The 23,806-nt window shown below is 42.3% G+C and overlaps 2 protein-coding genes across 2 annotated transcripts in view; one reads left to right on the top strand and one right to left on the bottom strand.

Annotated features, from left to right (window-relative positions):
• The window catches only part of BBS9 (Bardet-Biedl syndrome 9), a 359,813-nt gene that overhangs the window by 254,358 nt on the left and 81,649 nt on the right, over positions 1-23,806 (bottom strand). The window contains exons 6-9 of the mRNA XM_080930425.1: positions 19,096-19,270; positions 7,089-7,173; positions 3,695-3,878; positions 2,220-2,349 (exon numbers count right to left, since the gene is read on the bottom strand). Of these exons, the coding sequence (XP_080786551.1) occupies positions 2,220-2,349; positions 3,695-3,878; positions 7,089-7,173; positions 19,096-19,270 (574 nt within the window). The remainder of the gene's footprint in view (positions 1-2,219; positions 2,350-3,694; positions 3,879-7,088; positions 7,174-19,095; positions 19,271-23,806) is intronic.
• LOC308430956 (rRNA-processing protein FCF1 homolog) lies at positions 2,438-3,089 on the top strand (the record flags this gene model as incomplete). Its single annotated transcript, XM_080930240.1, has 1 exon — positions 2,438-3,089. One exon carries the CDS (start codon positions 2,438-2,440, stop codon positions 3,032-3,034), a length of 597 nt encoding a protein of 198 aa, XP_080786366.1. The 3' UTR covers positions 3,035-3,089.

Below are 23,806 nucleotides of genomic sequence, written 5' to 3'. Positions count from 1 at the left end.
CAATCCTAAATGTATCAAAAAGCAGAAGTTATTCCAGTGCTTATGATTTCAACAATAACAGCCTCCTTTTTTCGCTTTGTGAAATTATAATTACATCATTTCCCCGTCCCTTCCTCCTTCTAACCTCCCGAGCACCTTGCTTGTCCCTGGCCTCTTTTGTTCTAACTGTTCTTCACAGTGAGCCCCAGAGCATCTGCACCAAGAACACGGCCGACCCCTCCAGCCTTGGGCCTCTTTGTTTTGTTGATCTTTGCCACTCTGACTGGGGTAAAAGGAAATCCCAAAGTTGTTTTGATTTGCATCTCACTGATTGCTAGAGACAACGAATTTTTTTTTTTCAGAAATTTCTCAGCCATATTTAGTCTTCCTTTGAGACGTCTCTGTTCAGATCCCAAGCCCATTTTGAAATGGGTCATTTATTTTTTGAGTGTTTGTTTTCTGAGTTCTTTATATATTCTGGGTATTGCTCCTCTGTCAGAAGTGTAGCTGGCAACAATTCTGTCCCATCCTTTGGGCTTCCTGTTCACTCGACCAAGTCTTTCTTTAGCTGTGCATCCCTTTTTGTTTTATGGGGTCTCGTCTGTGGGCAAATGGAGTTATTAGCATCATGTTTGGGTCCTGGATTCTGTTCCATTTGTCTCATGACTGTTTCGATGCCAGTACTGTGAGTTCTGAACATAAGCATGGTATGCTAAGTTACTATAAACTGCTTTTAAAATTACAATTAAATTCTATTAGTGGCAAGCAGAAAAGGGAGATGTTTCAATGTGCCCACATTGGGAAAAGAGAGAGAAAGGATCCTAAGGGGCCTGAAGGGAGATTTAGGTTTAAGTAGAAGGCCAAGGATTTGAATCCCTAAGCAGTCTCTGCCAAGGCCTGTCTTGCCCACCACTAGCCTACAATTGTCCAGCTTCCTTCTCATGCTGCAAAGAGCTCTGATGAAGAGTTCTGAGAACTGTGAAATCTCTTCCTGGAATCAGATTCCCCAGTACTTCCCCTGCTCCCAGTAGGAAACTCCTGGGGAAATTCTGTATCTGTGGGGGTCCCTTGTTTGGACGATGTGGTCCGCAGTCTGAGAATCAAAAAGTCTCTTTAGAATATCTTCATTTCTGCCTGGCCTATTACAATTCCCCACAACGTTTTACGACCTCAGTCTTGGGGTGACGTCCTACATTTGTCCAGAACAATGTAACAAACAAAATGGTCATGGAGAGCAAGGCTCAGCAGCTAAGAGCACTGGCTTCTCATCAGAGGGCCTGGGTTTGACTCAGCTTCAACACCAACATGGTGGCAAACAACCATCTGTAACTCCCGTTCTTAGATCCAACACCCTTTCCTGGAATCCATGGATACCAGGCACACACATGATGCAGACAAACATGTAGGCAAAACACCCATACATATAAAATAAGCTTTTAATGCCATTTTGGAAAGTGAATGCTAACGTTTAATCATTCATGCCGGACCAGACACTACAAGGGTCTCTGAAAATGTCCACAATAAACATTCTAATAGGCAGAACTAGACAGCTCTGAGGCTAGGCAGAGACTGTAGAGAAGTTTCTGGGCTCCTGCTGAGCTCTCAGTCCTGATCAAGAACAGTTCAGGATTTCAACTCTTCGGCAAACAACCTTATAGAACTACTCACGGGCAAACTGTGTCATGATTTGAATATTGGTATTAATTCTATTTTTCTTTCATTGTAAGTGAGAAATTATCCTACACTCCGAACTGTTTAAACACACAAATGTCGGCAACTCTGCCTCACGTGATATAAGCAAGTCGGAAACAAGTTCCAAACTGCAAACAAGTGTGGTATTCTCCTACTCATCTACCAAACTCTGGAGACACCTATTTTCACTTTAAAGAAAATAATCTATCAGGAAAAGTGTCACCCTGTTCTCCTCAACAATGTTAACCTTTATTTTGAAAGGGGTAACTTCTTAGAAATATTAATTGAAAATAATTAACAGTGCTAATTAAAGAATTTTTGTATAGTTTTCCAAAAAAACTTTTTCTACTACCAGCAGTCACACTATAATATCACTTGTAACTCTCCAATGAAACCATAAAATTTCTACAGAATTCCTTAACAAAGATATTTAATAAGAGCCAGGCACAGTGGCTGAGACAAAAACACTGTAAGTTCAAAGCCAGCAAGGGCAGAAAAACTGAGATAAAACAAAACTCTTTTCATGAAAGTGAGACGGAAGCACTTACAGCAAACAGCCCACTCTGACGGCCACAGGCGTGTGGGGAAGCTGCGAGGCCCACTTCAGCGTCACATCCTGGTAAATGTGCAGCATGCGGTTGTGGTTTCCAATCAACGTGTTTATCGTACCTTCAGAAACTGCAGGTTGAAGAAAGAAGACAGTAAGAAAAAGGCCGTTCAAAATGGAACACTCGGATTCCGGAAGAAACAGGAGTGTGGCGTGAACATGGGGAAGCAAAAGAAAACAAGGAAATATGTGACTATGAAGCGAATGCTTAGTCTCAGAGATGAGCCACTTAAAGAAAAGGATAGGTTAAAGCCGAAAAAGAAAGAAAAGAAAGATCTGAGTGCGCTGCAGGAAAGAGAAGTCCCCCAGCATCCTTCCTGCTTGTTCTTCCAGTATAATACACAGCTGGGTCCGCCTTACCACATCCTTGTGGATACCAACTTCATCAACTTTTCCATTAAGGCCAAACTGGACTTAGTACAGTTAATGATGAACTGTCTGTATGCCAAGTGTATTCCTTGTATAACTGATTGTGTGATGGCTGAAACTGAGAAATTGGGGCAGAAGTACCGTGTGGCACTAAGAATCGCCAAGGATCCACGATTTGACCGATTGCCATGCACACACAAAGGAACCTATGCCGATGACTGCCTGGTACAGAGAGTGACTCAGCACAAGTGTTACATTGTGGCCACAGTTGACCCTGATCTCAAAAGAAGAATCCCGAAGATCCCTGGCGTTCCTATTATGTACATTTCTAACCACAGATACAACATCGAACGGATGCCAGATGATTACGGAGCCCCTCGCTTCTAATTCTCACTCCACAGAATCCGCTTACCATTCTTGGACCAGCTAATTAAATACACTTTCTGTTTTTAAAAAAAAAAAAAATGGAACACTCTGGTCTCTTGTGGGAGATTCACCACACACTAATAGTAATATCTTGATTTTAACATGGAAAGGCTTTAGGTGATAAGATAGGAGCTTTCAGCTTCAAGAAACCAAGAGCAAAAAAAGAAACAAATCATTTTATAAACAGTAAGTATAGCTATCAGCCAAGGTGTGTGCACTTTATCTACAAGGTACGAATTTTATTAGCATACCACACACCTAAACTAATGGCTGTAGACTGGCATTCACAGCAAGCCCTTCTGTTGGACATCACTGTTCTGCTTATAAAAGAGCGATGTTCTCATGGAAGCATTCTTGAATAGTCACATGATGGAAAGCATTAATGAGCTGGAAGCCAACCTACAAGTGATCTTATACAAAGTCTAATGGCTGGCACAGCCAAATGTGCTAATTTATGTCAAATGTCTACTCTGTGAAAGTTAAAGGTTCCATTGTATGTTCAGTAAAAAGCTACTTTCCTGGATGTTTAAAATATGCGTGTGGCTTTTTCTGGTGTCTGCATGCACATAGAAAGCATGGTCTTGCAACACAGGAAGGATAAGGAAAAGTCTCCGCACCCACCTGAACAATACGGAAGAAAACAGCTGGGGCTACAGTCAAGCTTCTTCATGAACCGGATCTGCCCGTTATCCTTTAGGCAAAAGAAGTTCCTCTCACCGAGAACAAACACGGAAGACGCAGACTGGTTTAAAGGAATGATACAAATATCCAGGGCTTGCTCGCCAATATTCAGAGTCCAGTCCACCTGCAAAGCAGAAGTCAAGACTGATGCAGCCGCTAAAAACAGTGTGTCCACCACATCCAACCACAATGGACTAGGACAGGATTTAGCATCTCATCTCAAACTAACACAAAATGCACAGAACACATACAGTGATGGTTTTAAGGGGGAAAATCGTGGTGCTTTACACTGCAAAGTAAACGGTGGTGCAGCCCCTCAGGTTCAAGGGCTGAGAGCTGCGTGTGAGTCCAGAGAAAGCAGGCAGTCAGAGTGCACAGTGCACGTAAGGAGGAGAACATGCCTGCAGACCTATAGACAGTTTACCTCAGATGTCCTAGAATTCATCAGAACATTCCCAGGAGGAAATCAGGGAAGGCCAGGGAACCAGCATCCCACAGAACTCCAGGTAACAGTGCACACACACACACACACACACACACACACACACACACACAGGACTGAATCTACGCTCAGAAGCCCCAGTCTTAGGCCACCGGCAGAGCATGCAGAAGGATCTGGTCTCAGGAAACCAGCCGTATAAGATACTTTTTTTGTCTAATGATTCTTTAAGACAATGCTCAAAAAGACCAGTTTTCAAACAACTACATAAGAGGACTAAGCTTAGCCTATAATAATTCAAAAGCATGAAAAATATAACAAAATAAAATTGACTACATCTGACATCTAATAGTCAATTTTAAATTACCTATCATGGAAATAAAACAAAACAGGAAGTATGATTTACAATGAAGAGAAATAAATCTACTGAAACTAACTCAAAACTGATACAATATGAAAAACTAGAAACTCAAGATAGTAAGTACTATAAGTATCTTTATAATGTTATACAGAGATTCTGCAGATAGAAACACGCGGAACTTACAGAAATGAAATCTATAGCAAATGGGCTCCATTCCACTAGAAAAAAAAATTAGTGGTCTTCTTTACAGCAACAAAATTTACCCCAAGTGAAAGAGCAAAATTAAAGATTGGGTAATTCATTGAACAAAACTGTATGAGCTTGGGGCAGTCAATAAGTTCAGTATTACTGGAATACTCAATAGAAAGGAGACACACACAAAATAAAATCATCTGGAAAATTGATGGCCAAATTTTTTTATTTAGTAATTTGAAAATTGTAAATTCATAGATACAGGAGACTTAACAAGTACTAAACTTGGAAGAAATAAAAGGAAGAAAGGAGAAAAAAAGAAAAAAGACATCAGAACTTAAGCTGATCAAAGTAAGTTTGAAGGAAAATACCTATAAATTAGCCAAAGGAGAAATCATTACCAACAGAGGAATGAAATATACATAACCTTTTGTATTAAGGAGGTGTTTTCTACCTGAGCAATATGGCTCAGGGGATAAAGGAGCTTGAGGCCACGCCTGAAAATCTGTATTCAATTTCCAGAACATAACAGAGGAAGAGAACCAAGTCAGCAAGCTGTCCATTGGCACACACACACACACACACACACACACACACATATACACACATACACACACACAAAAACACACATACAGACATATACACACACACAACCACAAATAGATCTGGCCACACAGAAACGTAATAAACAAACAAGCCAGAAGTGGGTGGATGAGTGTGACCAGACATAATACATACATGTGAGAATCCAATGAGGAATATCTTAACTTTAATTCTCACACCACTGTTTTGCTAAAGAAACATAGCAGTAGACTGGCTCCCAGTTATACTTGGCTCTACTCATAGTCAATGCATCTCTTGGCCATCACAGAGAAACCGCCTTCTGCAGTAGATGGGGACAGACACCCACAGCCGGACAATGTGCAGGGAGGGACCTTGGAACACTCAGTCCTAACTGGGACATGTCCATCAAATCCCTCCCCTCAGGGGTGGGAAGATATAAGAGCCAGAGGGGATGGAAGACAGCAAGAAGACAAGGCCTTCAGACACAGCATAATCTATGTGCCCAAGAACTCAGCCACAGTGGCTGTAAGCTCAAGGCCAGCACAGATATAAGCAGATGGGCTCCCAGTGCTGAGAGGGAAAGGGGACATGCTAACCCAGAGCCCATTTCCAACTGACAAACCTCTGAAAGGGGAAAAATTTGTGACTTATAAACAAGCTAAGGGTAGGCCCCACTCCCAGCAGTACGTGGCCAGCAAAATACAAAGTCAATGGCATTTTTGAAGCTACTTTTGTCTCCTAATGCTTTGTCTGAGCTTTGTATCGCTTTGCAGATATTTTGTTTATATATTATGGTTTCCGATTTTGTTTTTATGAATTTCTTGGCTTTCTTTTTGTTTGTTTGTCCTGTCCTGGTTTGCTTTTATCTTATCTTACTTTTTTATTATTATTACCATTTTTAGATGTTTGTTTTCTAATGGGAGAGATAAAGCTATGGATTTGTGGGGTGGAGGAGGGAGTATGGGGAGGAGGAGGAGGAGGAGGAAGGGAGACATAATCAGAATACTGTATGAAAAACTCTGCTTTCGATTTAAAAGATAAAACACAAATTATTTGCTTCATCTTGATTTAACTTGGGTTGATCCATGCACCTGGAGATCCATCTGCTTTTATCTTAATTTCAAATAGGGGTTCTGTGTGCACCCCTCCTCCACCTGCTGTATGTACCCCTGCTCCATTCAAAGTCCTGACGTGTGTTTGTGTGTATACATGTGTATATATGTGTGTATGTATGTACGCAGCCATGTGTATATGTGTATGTATGTGTTTATGTGTATGTTATATATGTGTGTGTGTATGTATGTGAAAGTATATATGTATATGTGTATCTGTGTTTATGTGTCTCTGTGTGTGTAAATATTTACATACATTGTGTGTTTAGTATTTTATTGTTTCTAATTCAGTGGAAAATAAAGATTTTAAAGTCCTTAGAAGAAACAAAGAAAACAAAGAAAGAAAGGAGAGAGCAGAAGTTCTAAAAGGGAGTTTAAAGTTTTGTGCTACTGTATAAGCTCTGGCGCCATCAAGCCTTGTAGAGAGAGCAGCGCCACCCTCTATTCTGCTGCCTCACGGCACGTGGACAGGTGTGTTCTACAACACAGCAACAGCCAGTTCAAGTCCTGGTCATGGATTCAACTGATAAAGGAAAACTGTCAAAACACAGTTTTTATTTTCTTCCAGAAATGCTCTAACAAATATGATTATGAGTAGCATTACTGGACTATATATAGTACATATAAATGTATATACATATTATATATATATAATAACAGACTTACAACTAGTCGTTTTCCAGAACCAAGTTTCTGCTGCTCCATCTCCTGCTTCTTGTCTGCATCTGTGGCAAAGGCAAGTACTTGGTACCTGTTTGAGGAGGAGAAATAAAAATTGCTTTAAACTTCAGAAGTACACAGCTCATAAATGCTGTGAACGGAAATTTCTTTAGTTCTAAGGTCTGTACATTTCTGATTAAATTTTAGTGAGTGTTATTATGATGTGCAATGTGAATATTCATCATGATGTCACTGCTGTGATGGTGTCACTACTGTGATGACGTTACTACTGTGATGATGTCACTGCTGTGATATCACTACTGTGATGATGTCACTACTGTGATGATGTCACTGTTGTGATGGTGTCACTACTGTGATGATGTTACTACTGTGATGATGTCACTGCTGTGATATCACTACTGTGATGATGTCACTGCTGTGATGGTGTCACTGCTGTGATTGTGTCACTACTGTGATGATGTCACTACTGTGATGGTATCACTGCTGTGATGGTGTCACTACTGTGATGGTGTCACTGCTGTGATGATGTCACTACTGTTATGGTGTCACTACTGTGATGGTGTCACTACTGTGATGATGTCACTAATGTGATGATGTCACTACTGTGATGAGGTCATTACTGTGATGGTGTCACTGCTGCGATGGTGTCACTAATGTGAAGCCAGCACTAGTGTCTGCTCTTGAGAGAACTGCATGTAGCAAATAACCGACAACAAAGCCTAGCACCTGAATATCACATGCCAAAAAGTGTGTAAATAATGCAGAACAGTCAATGCCATAGAAATGACTGATCGTACTTTACAAAAGTATACTGAACCCTTCCCAGGCAAACCACTTGCTGTCCGTAAATCGTGTCCGGTTACTCGCCCTGCCATGGCTTCCCGTCTATAAAAACAGTTGTCGCTACCTGTCGAGAAGGGTTAAAAAGCACTCTTCTGTCCTGACTGCCTAGGATGCACCTGGCACATGCTGCCGATACCTCATCCAGAGTGTGTGGCACTGAAGTGCTAAAGAGCTCAGAGGAGGCTGGAAAGAGCGCTCATACTTTACAGCTCGCGGCATAATGTCGACTTCCAAAGCGCTACAAAATGCAAGCTTGTCTGAGCATGTCAGTGCTCAGTGTTTGGCTAACGAAGTTTCAGACTAAGAACACTCAAGCTATGTTACATTCCCAAGTTCTGGTAAAAGACCGAAAGACAAAAAGACAGACACAGATTTATCGAGACAGAAAGCAATGGCTCATCAGATACTTGATTTAGTCTCAATAGTGGACATTATGATCTATGCATACTTTACAGTTTCCATTTCAATAACATTAGCTCAAGCCATTCTTTAAAACAATTTGTAACATCACTCAATATATAAATAAAATTATCCAAGAAAATTTGAGTTCACGTACTTCCCATTAATTAATGGGATGTTGTTAAAATAATAACCTACTTTAAGTAAAAAACTTCAAATTCCTTTTCTTCCTAGTAAATCAGTTATTTATATTGATCCTCTAGGGCTAAGACGAAACTTAAAAACAGATATACTCTGACAATTCATATCAACTAAGACAGACATGTGAGGACACAAGGCCAGCATCCTGAGTGACAAGTTTAGAGGATCTGAACACAGGTGGGATGCCCGTCCAGAGGCTCGGGCACAGATGGCAGGATACTAAGCTTACACGCACAGTTGCACTAGCTCAGCCCAGCACCGAAATACAGCTCCATTCAAATAGCATACACTGGTATGGTTTGAATGTGTCCCCCCAAATCATGTTACAAACTAGTTTCCAAAATGTGACAGGCTTGAGAAAAGGAGCAAAACAGGTGGTCATACACACGTGTGAATGTGGTGGTTTGATAAACTGTCCCATAGGCCCATGTGTCTGTTACCTGGCCCTCAGCTACTGATACTATTTAAGAAGGTTGTGTAAATCAAAATGACCCTCAGATTCTACCTTAAACCAATTAGAACGGCTAAAATAGAAAATAAATAAATAAATACACCTAGATCTTAAATTATTAATAACTCAAGAGCTAAGAAAATAGCCTTGTGGCAATTTTTGGTATTTAAAAATCATTAAGTTTAATCTTTACACACCAAGAAAACTTTGGAGTATTTCCATGTTATATTTTGTTTTACATATATTTTATAATCTTTGTAAATAGTAAGATTTCAATGCATACTATCAAACCTTTAAAAAAATCAAGTACTGAAAAATATATTCATATATATTTATACCAAAAAGCTTTTAATAATCTGTACATGTATCTCTGGTTTTTTTTAAATAAAGTTGTAAGAAAAATATAAATAAATAAATAAATAAGTACCCAGGCAACAGCAGAAGAGGAACACCCCTCCACTGCTGGTGGGACTGCAGCTGGTACAAGCACTTTGGAAATCAGTCTGGTGGTTCCTCAGAAAACTGGAAATAGTTCTACCAGAGGACCCAGCCATACCACTCCTGGGCATATACCCAAAAGATGCTCCAGCATATAACAAGGATACATGCTCCACTAAGTTCACAGCAGCCTTATTTGTAATAACCAGAAGCTGAAAAGCACCCAGAAAGATGTTCCTCAAAGGAAAAATGGATACAGAAAATGTGGTATGTTTACACAATGGAATACTACTCAGCTATTAAGAATGAGGACTTCTCGAATTTTGCAGGCAAATGGAGGGAACTAGAAAATATCATCCTGAGTGAGGTAACCCAGTCACAAAGGAACACACATGGTAAGCACTCACTGATAAGTGGATATTAGCCCAAAAGGTCAGAATACCCACGATACAACTCACAGACCATATGAAGCTTAACGAGAAGAAAGGCCAAAGTGCAGATGCCTCAGTCCTACTTAGAAGGAGGAACAAAATAGTCATGGAAGGCAGAGGGAGGGAGTCCTGGGCGGGAGAAAGGAAGGGGAGAGAATAAAGGGAGCAGGATCAGGTATGGGAGGAGACAGGAGAGAAGTCCAGAGGGTCAGGAGAATGAACAGAAATATGTAGCAGTGTGAGACAGGAGACAGGGGAGCCTCTAGAAAGACCCAGACACCAGGGATACAAGAGGTTCCCAGGACCCAGTGAAGATGACATTAGCTGAAATGCCCAACAGCAGGGAGGCAGAACCTGAAGAGACCACCTCCAGTAGATAGACATGGCCCCAGTAGGTGGACTGAACCACCCACCCACTCAAAATTTTTAACCAAGAATTGTTCCTGTTTAAAGGGAATGCAGGGACAAAAAACAGAGCAGAGACTCAAGGAAAGGCCACCCAGAGACCGCCCCACCATGTGATCCATTCCATATACAGACACCAAACCCTGACACTATTGCTGATACCAAGATGCGCTTGCCTGGTATGGCTGTCCTCTGAGAAATCCATCTAAGACAAATGCAAATACTCACAGCCAACCATTGCATTGAGCCTAGGGACCCCAAAAGAAGAGTTAGGGGAAGGACTGAATGAGCTAAAGGGGATTGCAACCCCAAAGGAAGAACAACAATATCAACTAACACGGATCACTCAGGGCTCCCAGGGACTAAGCTACCAACCAGAGAGCATACCGTGGCTGGTCCCTGGCCCCCACTACATATGTAGCAGAGGACTGCTTTGTCTGGTCTCAGGGAAGCACTTGGTCCTGTGGAGGCTTGATGACCCAGAAAAGGGGGATGCTAAAGGGGTAAGGCAGGAGTGGGTGGGTAGTTGGGGGAGCACCCTCTTAGAGGCTTATGGTGAGGAGTTCATAGAGGAAAGACTGGGAGGCGAGCACTAATCGCAATGCAAATAAACAAAATAATTAATAAAAAGGAAGGCTGTGAACTCTTTTTGTGAGCTGGAGCCCAGCTAGATGAAGTACAGGACAGACTAACTCGAAGGTTTTATAGCATAGCCCCAGTTCCTGATCTCTCTGTCTCGGCTTCCTCTTTGTGGATGAAATGTAATAAGCCAGCTTCCTGCTCCTGTTGCCAGGATAGTCTGTGACAGCAACAGAAAACTAGCCAGTTAGTACCGCACTTGGGGCTACGCGATCCATTAGTCTTCTCTTGGGCATGTCCCACCAAGAGAAGACACAGGACTCTCACAAGGTAACAGCATGATGACCTCTGACTTTCCTGAGACTAGAATCAGAAAAAGGACATCTCTATTCTTTATAAACTACCAAATCTTTGATATTCTTTTCTACAAAACAAAACAGACCATGACATATACCAACTCTACACCATCCTAACTTGATGAGCAACAACATCTCATTTGAAACAGCAAAAAAAAATAAAATAAAATAAAATAACCCTCAAACTTCAACAGGACACCCAATGACTGTAAACTAAATGGGACTTTACACAGGACAGAAGCTTGACATTCCCAGACACCTTTGTTTTAGGCAATAACAACTGTCTGGATATATCTGGCTTTTTTTGGGGGGGGCTAATTTTCATCTTAGCTCTGGAGGAACAACACAAAAAATTACGATTTAATAAGAAGAAAGGAATATGCTTGAACTTTGTCAATTGATAATTTCATTGTTATTCTATCAAACTTACAGTCAACTATAAAAACAATGAGTTTGGAGTTACTATGAAAGCTAAACATATAAACATATGTGACCTCTGAGTGTCTCGAGATGCCCTACACTCATGGACAGGATGTACGGTATCAGTGGATTCTCAGGAGTTCAGGAAGCGAGAGCTGGCATTAAAGACTAAGTGAGCTTCAGAGTGACAAGGAGGGGCTGTGCATCACAGAGAAGGTTGCAGTGGGTACGCAGGCGAGCATGCCCCATGGGGCATGAAAGCCCTTGGCAGCTTAGGAGAAGAGCACAGCAGAGCATCAGTCATGTGACAGAAGACCAGAAAGGTAGGAGGAAGAGGGTGTGAGGCTTATAAATCCAAGCTTTAAAGTGTGCAGCTGCAGAAATTGTCTATACCTCAACCTTGAACTGACCTTCAAAAACCCCCAAAGTTTCTAGGATAACCAAAAAAAAAAAAAAAAAAAAAAAAAAAAAAAAAAAAAAATCAGATCTCAGATTCCAAGCTCCAGATAGGGGTTGTTTGTTTCAGGGAACAGAAATAATGTGCAGATATAACCCGAGATCTCAGAGCTGGTCCTACTATAAATCAATCCTCAGGCAAGTAATTACACAGGTAGTTTACTTCCTGCAGACTCCAACCTACCAGAGGATGTCAGGGATATTAATGAGATTATTACGAAAACCCAAAGCTCATTGAGCCCTTTGAAGCTTTTTATATAGCTACAAAGAGTTATTCATCGGAGGTCAGTGAGCTCCAGGAGTAGCCTCATTAACACGAGATCAGCAAGCACAGACACAACCAGCCTTGACTCCTGGTTTCCAAATCCCACCCTTTTCTTCCTGAGGACAGCAGAGAAGAGGCTTGTGTTACTTGAACGGCTGACAGTATTAGATGATGGCCAACCCATGACAGTCTCTCTATGGTTCTTCCTAACACCTCTTAACTGTGACCAAGAACGTACATGATGCCCAACAATTTCAAGCAGACTTGAAAAATCTGAAACAAAGAAAGCTTGTATCTTTTTCCTACAATTCAGGTGCTTGGTGGTACCAGCCCCTTTGTAACTGCTGAAGGAGTACCCAGGCCCAGGGCAGGGGACATTGTCAAGAGTATCACAAGTGTATTCAGAACTGAAAGGTGCGATCACAGTCACGGCCAGTCTGGGTGTACTGATGGCATTTTGACCCAATAGCCACAAATGCTTAACTGATCCATGTAACAGCAATGGCAGATGCAGACATGACTTAGTGCCCTGCTAAGTCACACCACGGAGACTGCAGCACACGGCTGACATAGGACTGCTGTGACAGACGACAGAAGTAAGCTCCCCAACCCACTTACTTTCCACTGAAACCCTTTACCAGGCAATGCGATCAGTTTGGTCAACGTTTGACTGGAGAACTTGATTATTAACTGTAACTTCATAGAGTGTTGGGATTTCCTTTTCACATCAGCATTCTTATGTTGATGAAAATCACCTTCATTTAAAAGTGCCAGGAACAAAACAGAAGCTTTCCAAATTTACATTTGTTTTCATTTCTCCATAAAGGGAATGTGACACATCTACTGTCAGCAAGGGAGTGAGCACAGACCCCGAAGAAGACATGATGCCTGCCATCAAGGGGTGATGAGCTCAACCTAAAACAAACCCAATGGAGGTGAAAGCATGCAGTGCTACAAGGCTGACGGGCATCCCTGGGGCACTAAGAGGCTGGTGGGCATCCTGGGGCACTAAGAGGCTGGTGGGCATCCTGGGGCACTAAGAGGCTGGCAGGTGGGCATCCTGGGGCACTAAGAGACTGGTGGGCATCCTGGGGCACTAAGAGGCTGGTGGGCATCCTGGGGCACTAAGAGACTGATGGGCATCCCTGGGGCACTAAGAGACTGATGGGCATCCCTGGGGCACTAAGAGGCTGGTGGGCATCCTGGGGCACTAAGAAGCTGGCAGGTGGGCATCCTGGACAACAGCTTACTGAGAGAGAAATGGAAGGAAGCAGAAAGGCTTCTTGACATAATGCTCACAGACAGAAGAGGAAGCAACCGCTTGTCAGACATTGCTGACAGCAAGAATGAAAGACAGGAGCAAAGCCTTTCCTTTGGCTGGAGCCTCAGCCCGGTAACCCATACAACCTTCTTAATGTGGTCCACTACAAATTCACCCACATCCTTGAAGTGTCCTGCCTTAGTGTAAACACATCCTGTATATTTCTGATTACACACATTCAAATATTCTTAAAGTTTCAAAGAAAGCATCATCTTATGTATTTATTCCTTTTTGGTTAGCATACAAAGAACTTGTTTTCATAGGACATCTTTGCTTGTGTCACTGCACTTGTCGTCCACTCCCCTCCCAACTGTCCCCCACTGTCCCCTGGGGCCTCCCCCATCGCCAGCGGGTTCCCTTGCTTCCTCAGTGAGCGTCCACTTCTACTCTCTTACTACACATATCCCTCTCTGATCTCTATCTTCCCCCCTCTTCCTCCCTCTCTGCTTCGAGACTGGTGAGATTTTAAATAGTCTTCTATTTACTTAGGAGCGGCTGCATGAATCATTAAGGCATGGCAAAGAAAGGGAAGTAAACTTAAACAAATGGCTGATACACTTCCTATAGGAGGCTTCCTACATATACCTCCAAGCCTTGTCAACTTTCCATGTGACATGTGACAGTTGCAGTAGGCCGTGTCACCGCACACTGCAGGAACTGACTGACTGGACGCAGATTGAGAGCAAGAGGTAGGTCTTGTTTGACTTTACAGTATGTGGGGACAGAGAAAGTCCTGGAGACATTCTTTTTCTAGAAAATATAAAGGAGACGTCTTAAGGCTGCCTTCCTAATCTGAATGTCTACAACGACAGAGGTAAAACAGGCTAGACTGTAGAGAGCACAGTTCACTGGAGTTGACCTCGAAAGCCATAAGGAATTAGTTCCGGGTCACAGTCGCCACCCTCTGCCGATGTTCCAGTGCACTACAAAAAGTGGCCAAGTATTTCCAACACGGACTATGGACGTCCCCTTATATACATTTTTTTCAAAACTGAGGACAGAGTGCAGGTATCGTATCACTGAGCTACAATTACAACCCTTGTCATAAATAAAATAGATACTGCGGGGGAAGGCGCTGGAGCATGTGCACACATACTCGCGTGTATACGCATGTGGAAGCCAGGGATTCGTGTCAAGCGCCTTCCCAGACTGTGCTCTACCTTGGTTTTTGAGACAGGGGCTTCCCACTGAACCTGGAGTTCACCAACTTAGACATAGTCTCTGGCTGGCAAAATGCCAGGTTCGTCCTGCCTGTGTCTTCTACCGCTGGGGTTCTGACGCCATCACAGTCGGCTTCCCACGCTGGTTGTCCAAACACAAGACCTCAAGCTTGTGCAGCAAGCACTGCAGCAGCTGAGCCACCTTTGCCGTTCATCTAGGGACAGCTTACGATGACAGGGACAGCTATGCAAATGGACAGTGTGAGATGGGTGTCCAAGCGTACAGGAAATAATGAAAAGGGGAACCATGTATGTTGTTTTAAAACAGACACTATTTCTTCAAACATCTTTAGTATGAGATTGGCGGAACCTGTTCATGCAAAGGACTAACTGTGTAAGAAAATTCCGACTCTTTTTAGCAGAAAATGGACTTCATGGTGTAATTTAGAAGGACAGCTAAACCAGGCAGAGTGGAACGCAGCTCTAACCCAGTGGCAAGAGAGCCACTGGAGCTTCGGAACGCAGGACCAGCCTGGGCAGCGCCAGGAGCTGCCAGCCGCCAAAAAGAATGTTTAATAAAAGATGAGACTAGATATAGATGTGGATGTGGATATAAATATGAAATGCCCTTTAGACACTAGGTGAGAATTGGGGGGGTTGGGAGGGGTAAGAAAACAAGCCTCAGTGACCACTACAGACATTTGATGGGAGGGGCTAAGCAAGAAAATGAAACACCACAAACTCAGTTGCATTGCATTTTGGATCTGAAGATTCTTGTTTGTTTTTAAGTTAGCACATAAACTGCACATAGAGTAGGGCCTTTCATCAGCCATTTTTATACATGCTGTTCTTGTTGCTCCTCCTCCCCAGCCTTACCCCACCCACTCCCATCCCCCATCCCCTGCCCTGGTACTACTTTCGGTTCCCATTTATTCTATTACCTCCCACCCCTTCCTTCCCTAAAACCTCTTTCCAGTATCTCACGGGCAACTTTGTAGCTATGTAGGTAATTCTGACAGAAAGAGAGGACAAAAGATATTGCAAAGTCTGGACACATGGCCAGGAAGACAGAAACATCAAAACCCCTCAATACAGAACAGACAATTCTCCCACAAAAGTAAAGCAGAGACCTGGCAAGAAGGCTGGGAAAAGCCCTTGGGGCAAGCCTAGTGACCTGAGTCAATCTCCCGGTCCCACTTGTTGGAAAGAACCAAATTATACAAGTTGTCCTCTGACCTACACTCACACACTACGGTACACACATGCACACAACATCTACACAATACAAATAAATGAATAAATCTTTAAAAACAACAGTACAACAGCCCAGTGACATGGCTCAGCCGGTAAAGGTACTTGCTGCCAGGCCTAACGTCCTAAATTTGATCTTCCCCAACAAATTGCCTCTGATCTCCAGGCTTGTACTATGCCACACTCAACTGGCCCCAAACGTGTCCATACACAGAGAAAAAGACATACATTCCTTTCCCAGCACCCACATGGCGATTCACTACCATCTGTAATGGGATCTGACGCCCTCTTCTGTTACCTGAAGACAGCAACAGTGTAACCACATACATTAAATAAATAAATAATTCTTTAATTTTTTTTTTAAATGTGAGGGGGAAAAAAAGACATACATTCCTAAATGTAAGAAAACAAGCATGGCTTGATGGTACATGTCTGGAATCCTAAATTGGAGGCTGAGGCAGGAGGATTATAGCTTCACCCAGCCTGAGCTAGAGAGGCAAGTCCTGTCTCAGAGGAAAGAACGAGGGAGAGGGAACGAGGGAGAGGGAGAACAACACTCAATTCTAAATTAAAATCACGAGCAGTCGACATTTACAGTGAGGATTCTGTGTCCCGGGGCCTGGGGATGTCTAAATGTGCTTTAAGAAGAAACTGGCCAGAAATTCCTACACACAGTAAAGCTTGGGGCGAAAGCCCGTACACGCTCCTATCTGAATATAATTAACTTTAAAGCAGTTAACTATCAATATCAGAATGAAGGGAATTGTGTCTTAAAAGCCCATTCAATTAGCCAATTACATTCTGTAACTGACTACTGATAGACTTAAGGAGGCCTCAAGAAAGGGCGTTTTATGCTTTTCCTTTCCTGAATTTCCCTGGTGACTATCAGTTAATCCAATCTACTAAACTTGAAAGCGTGCATGCATACATCGCAGAACATAGTGCTATAAATCTTACCAACTGTCCCATGTCTAGTGCATTTTTACCATTATAAATTAACCTCATAATGGATAAAGTATGAGGTTTTTACCTTAGATGGAAGCGAGTGAAGTAGATCAGTATATTCGAGAACTGTTAGAGCCGAATCAAGACTTTTATGGTACTCTCCTCACGTGTTAAGGAAATGCACCCGTTGCCTCCTACTAGGATCTCTCCTAGAGTCACTACAAACCAAATCGCTCACACGCATGCGCACGTATGCGTCTGCGCATAAGGAATGGTGGGTTCAGATCTGTGTGCTGCGCCCTTTGCAGAGCCCTGCTTGGTGGAGGTTGAGAGAACCACGTACGCTTTGGTAGTACTGAGTAAATCACACAGACACTTTTCTTAATTTCTGAAACGAAAGGTACTTATTTGCAGAGCCAACGCTACAATCCATTCCCTCCGGGCAAGAGCCAAAGGAGCCACGGAGGAAAGCAGCCTGTGAGCTACTATGCCGTCAGCCTCTGCTTCCTCACACACAGTTGCTTGTTTCCAGAATGGAAGACCATTCAGCAGAAGCCTGCCACTTACGAAGGGGAACATACCTATCTGACTGAACACACAACGCTGAAATGAAGGCACAGTCTCTGTGGCCACTGCCCAGAAGATGCAGATTCTCTTCCCAACTTGGGAAGCATCAGGGTGTCCAAAAACACCAGAATAATAGAATGTGTGAAGTTCTAGGTGTTGCCATCACAAAGACAATAAATTTTTGAGAGCCAGCTCAGCAGTGAAGGGCAAACTAGGCAGGTTCCCAGCACCCACCACAGGTAGCACACAACCACTAAGTCCAGTTGCAGGGGACTTCATACCTCCCTGGCCTCAATGGCATCTTCACACATGTGATACATATAAACCCATAAAGACATACACATGCACACAAATTAACAATAAATCTTTTAACAATACAATGTGATAACTGGTTAAAGATATTTTAAACCAACCCTATTTTTATTCCCAGAACGATTTTCTAATTCTTTTTCCATTTTCTAAACCAACAATAATTTTTGTGGATATTTACGTGACAGAGTAGAAAATGTTTTCTCTCAAACAGAACTCAGGAAGATCTGTGGGAATTTCTAGCAGAAGCACACACACGTTCACGGGGTCACTGTGTCTAGCAGAAGCACACGCACGTTCACGGGGTCACTGTGTCTAGCAGAAGCACACACACGTTCACGGGGTCTCTGTGTCTAGCAGAAGCACACACATGTTCACGGGGTCACTGTGTCTAGCAGAAGCACACACACGTTCATGGGGTACTTCCACACCTTATCTACAATGAACTGCTGTAAAGACCATACGCAGTCACTGCAACAGTTGCAGCTTTCCCCAGAAAACTTCCAGATGCCTTGTGCATTCCCTGTTATTATAAAGTCATTCCACACATGCTACTTTATATTTGGCTTTTTTTTCACTCAGTATTGCATTATAATGGTCGGTCTGTCTGTCCGTCGTTGAGGCAAATAACTTTTTTGTTTTGTTTTGCCGTGTTTTGTTTGATTTTTTGAAACAAGTTCTCACTATGTAGTTCTGGCTGTAACTCACTGTATTGATGAAGTTGGCCTCAAACTCACAGATATCCACCTGCCTCTGCCTCCTGAGGGCCAAGACATTTTATGGTCCTTATATTGGTATATATCATATAAATATCATATATCAGTATATCTCAGTATATACCACGTGTATCAGCATATGCCATGTCCATCATGCATGTCATATACCAGTATCTGCAATACTGAGCATTTTCTATTGGTGATAAGCTGAAACACATTGAATCTTTATAGCAAACTGCTCAACACTGGCGGTGTTATCTGCTAAGAATGCTGACCATCCAGCAGTAGTGAGAGCTGCTCCTCTGGGCTTCTTAGAATCAGTGCATGGTGCAGCCTTCCAAATGCTCAACATACATCAATGTGATGCTCTAAGCCATCCCAGCTAAATTTCTTCATTTGTAATATCCAAGGTCTTCCAGAAAAACAATTAATCAGCAACAAAGACAATAGTCATGATTCCAAAGGTAACACACACTCACTTGTAACTTTCCACTTGTCTGCAAGAAGAGACAGTTATGAAGGAATCCGTGCGGGGACTATAAGCAAGAGGGCCAGGCAGAAGAGAACCGGGAAGGAATCTCCCAAATGCATAGCTTTCCTGCTCGAACACCATCAGCATCCCATCCATAGACTGGATACAAATTAGATCCCGACCTAAAGGAGAATTAGGAGAAATTAGATGCCTTATTTCTTATAAACTTGATGTTTAATAATCACTATTCCGCACAAAATATATTTGTAATTTTACCCTATAAGACAATCTCAAGGTAGTTTCAATTTTGATTTACAAGTCAGTGAAAATATCCCAATTTTTATTCATAAGATGTTTATAGTTACCTTGTATATTCAAATCATATTCACCAGGGATTCATACTTTTAATAACATTTCTTTTTATACGTTATATGCCAAAACCTCCAATTTCAAAATAAGCCCTAAGAACAATCATGATTCTATGTAGATTTATATTAAGGCGATATATAATTGGACAGGAGAGAGGTAGGTGGGGAAAGGTGGAGGAGCAGAAGTGAAGGCAGGAGGTGGAAGGAGAATCCAGGAGAAGCAAGATGGATCTGGAAAAGGATCTAGATCCAGGTGGCCATAATTGGCAATAGGTAGATACGAATATTTTTAAGGGTTTCTATTGGTCTTTTTATCTCATATAGAAGGGCAGTTTGTATCATTGTCCACTGGATGTAATCTTATTGTGTAGAGAGTTTGTGGATTGAGAATTTAATATATAAACCTGCTTGAAAAGCTTCTGGGCTTTGGAGTCATGTTTGTGCCAGGAAGTGGGGTAAAGAAGCATACAGGGGCAATCGTATCCACCCAGGACAGAAGCAACAGGGCGGGTGGAGTGAACCACCTAGGAAGGGAACCTTGTGGAGAGTGTGGCTTGGACCCTGTGACAGAGTCTGAGCCCTCAGCTTCAAACTAGAGCAGCATCCGCAGAGTGAGACCTCGGGGGCCCGATAAAAGCCTAAGCCATCCTTTTTATACTTACTGCAACAATTCTACAACATTCCTTTTCCCAAACCCCAACATAGAATTAAAAAGTTCTCCAGGGAATTCTTCTTGTTGACATAGTGCTATCTCTTGTTTTCATATGACTCAGGCATCAAACGTAGCACTTAGGGAACCAGGGACACCAACCAACAGTGCAACACATGCATAGTATGCAAGGAACTCTGAACTCAAACCTCAACACACCACACACTAGAACACACACATAAATGCATATGTACTCATGCATGCATACACATACAAAAATGCACACACATATACATGCACATGCACTCATGCATGCTCTCTCTCTCTCTCTCTCTCTCTCTCTCACACACACACACACACACACACACAAATGCACATGCAGTTATTCATGCTCATGTACACACAAATAATATGAACTCATTTGGGGAAAGGAATGATTTTGATGAGAATAGAGTTAATGATAACCCAGGAGCGTCGGTTAATTTGGTCAGTATAATTGTAAAAACTGTCACGGTGACCAGTCATCTTCAGCAAAGATTCCCAAGAATGCATAATGGGAAAGGGTGGTAAAGGTTTACCCTTGATAAACAGACTTGGTGAAACTGGACATCATATGCAAGCTGGGGAAACGCAAGGAGATAAGAAAGTGGGTCTTTATCTTATACCAAAACCTCCTCAATGTGAATTTAAACATATGCCAAGGATCCTAGAACATGAGTGGCCAGGACATTGGCCTTGACAATGACTTTTTTTTTTTTAATGCCAGGATCTGGAGAGATGGCTCAGCTGTTAAAAGCACTGACTGCTCTTCCAGAGGTCCTGAGTTCAGTTCCCAGCAACCACATGGTGGCTCACAATCATCTGTAATAGGAACTGATGCCCTCTTCTGGTGTGTCTGAAGACAGCGACAGTGTGCTCACACATAAAATAAATAAATATATCTTTTTTTAATGCCAAAAATATAAGCAACAGAACAAACAAAAAAAGAGATAAGTGGACTATGTCAAACCAAAAGGCTCTGAGCAGTAAAGAAAAACTAAACAGGGAGGAAGAACAGAAAGTAAGGGCAGTGCGCGCAGAACATGTGTGTGAAAAGGGCTTAATCTCCAAACCACAGGAGGATCACACGGCTCAATAATAAAAGTTAACGTTTATGAAAAAAAAAAAAAAAACACAAAGCCAGGCAGAGGACCTGACACTTGTCCTCAGGCAGACACAAACAGCCAACACACATAAGAAATCACAGCCATCAGGAAATGCAACTCAAAACATGACCCACACATGTCCAGGGAGAATAAAACCCTGCCTTGGGAAGCAACATGGATAACGTATAGATACCATGCTAAAGGCCGCTGCAGAGAACAGATGCCGTGTGGTCTCATGTCTGTTACATCTTAAAACTCACAGCCTTAGAACACAGAGTAGAAGCAGTTGCCAGAAGTCGGGGAAGAGCAGAGAAAGGGGGAGATTAGCTCTAGGGAGCCCATGTATGGAAGCACACTGACCATTTTTGTTCTCTTTTTTGGTTTTTTTTTTTTTTTTTTTTTTTTGGTGAACACACATAAGACTGATTCTCTGTGGATTCACATACCGGAAGCATGGTCGCTATGTGGTGATACTTAGCTTATTGTGGAAATTATTTCATAGTATACACACATACATATATTTGATATATATCCAACATTACACTGTGTACCTTGAACACATGAGGTTTTTGTTTGTCAATTATACCTCAGTGATGCTATAAACAGTTCCGAAGTCAGAAACAAGATGCTGAAGAGCCTAAAGAGTGAAGCACACACAAACCACACACAATATATAATAATAATAAATAATAATAATAATAATAAAATAATAATAATAAATATAAGGTGGTTATGAGGGTCTTTACTGCCTGTGGACCCAACTCAGGAGGAAGGAAATATGGAAAGGAAGCAAAGGCAGCACCAGCAGTGGACAGCGTCTAAGGCCCTGACAAAAGGAAAATAACACAAGAGCCAGAAGGCACACAAGAGTGCTGGTCACACCTACAAGCTCATGGCTTAGCTACAGAAGCAGAAAGACTGTCATATTCCACGGCCAGCTGAGTCTACACCGTGAATTCCAGGCCAGCAAAGCCTGGGACAGGCCCCATCTATAAAATAATAAAGTAGTAATAGTAGTAGCAGCAGCAGCAATAGTAATAAAATTAAACAAAAGTACATAAAAATAATTTTCAGAAAAGAAGACCCTAAATTTACACATTTCAGAAAGACGTTCCATCTAATAATAAATTCATGGCTACTATATGAATTCCATATAACTCGGTGTAGCCTAGCTCTGGTGGCACAAGACTGTCCCCCTGTAGTCACTCCTTCCTTCGAGTGCCAATCATGGATTGCCACCAGATGTGCAGCTATCCTAAATAAAACATACTCACCGCCTTCTGCTAAAGACGCAGCATGACCTCAGATGACCTCACTGGGAGACGGTGCCGAAATATTTGTGATGACAGGGTGCAACATGCAACTTTAAACACTACAAATCATCCACTGACACTGCTTGGCTACAGGTGTGATGCCAAAGTTTTAGAAGCAACGCCCTAGCATGATGGGAAAGGAAGCAGGCCTTGAAGACAGCCCGAGCCCCAGACAAAGGTCACATCTTTAGCCTCTGGGAGCACAGCGTAAAGGTCTCACTTCCTGAAACTCCAGCAGCATCGAGGAAAATACTAAAACTGTTTAGTCCAAGACACCTGCTCCTGGGGACACATAATCTAGGGTGCGATGCAGCTCCACCAATCAGTCCTGTAGCTGGGACAGCAGTCTCCCAGTCTGTCACCCCCTTAGTACCTTCTATGACAATTATGTAGGATGACTAGACCACCGTGTGCCTGACACTGCCCACTTCACAGTGATGCCCATGTCCCCACGTCTGCTTCTGGTGGCCCTCCCTCTCTCTCTCTCTCTTGTATTTTTCCTGCCTGTTCTAGTGAAACCCTTGCACTTTACATTATGGTTGTGGGAAATGGCTTCATTCTGGATTAAAAATAGTCCCTGGCTTTATGTAAAGTACTTAGCAATGCCCAGCACAGTTCAGGGATAGGTATATATATATATATATATATATATATATATATATATGTATGTATGTATGTATGTATGTATGTATGTATGTATGTATGTATGTATGTATAGAGGAAGAAAAAATTCTTCAAATGAGCTGGAAGCAAGAACAGGGGTGAGATGGTCGGTCAGTCAGAGGCCTTTTTGCTTTTGAAAGGCCAGGTTAAGATGAAAGACACTATCTAAAGTCTGATCTGGAGACAAGAAATTCCCAAAGCTGACGGGGCCGCGTGGAGTTGAGTCTGAATGTGACTCAGATCAAGTCTTCCCATCAGTGTCCCTTTCCTCGTGATCATTCGTCAGTGACCTCTCAGCCCATCCTGACTTCCACCCTAAATTGTCTATTGAAGTGATCTTATTTTGTGTCTCTCATCAACCCTAAGCTCAAAAGCAGAAACCCTGATACTCATCTGTATAAATTATAAGATGTCTGGTGCAGAGGAGATGCAGTAAGAAACGTGTTCCGAGTGAAGCAAAGGAATGCATTCATCTGCACTTCAGACCAGCTGGGATTTCATTCTAAGTACTTCATACACTTCGTCTGAGCTATGTTAAAAATGCTCTCCTTATTACAGCCTTGGCTACTAATATTTAGAA

The sequence above is a fragment of the Micromys minutus genome (genome assembly GCF_963924665.1).
Source record: "Micromys minutus genome assembly, chromosome: 16".
NCBI lineage: Eukaryota > Metazoa > Chordata > Mammalia > Rodentia > Muridae > Micromys > Micromys minutus.
Note: the sequence above shows the minus strand (reverse complement) of the source record. Positions and strands in the feature narration are given on the sequence as shown.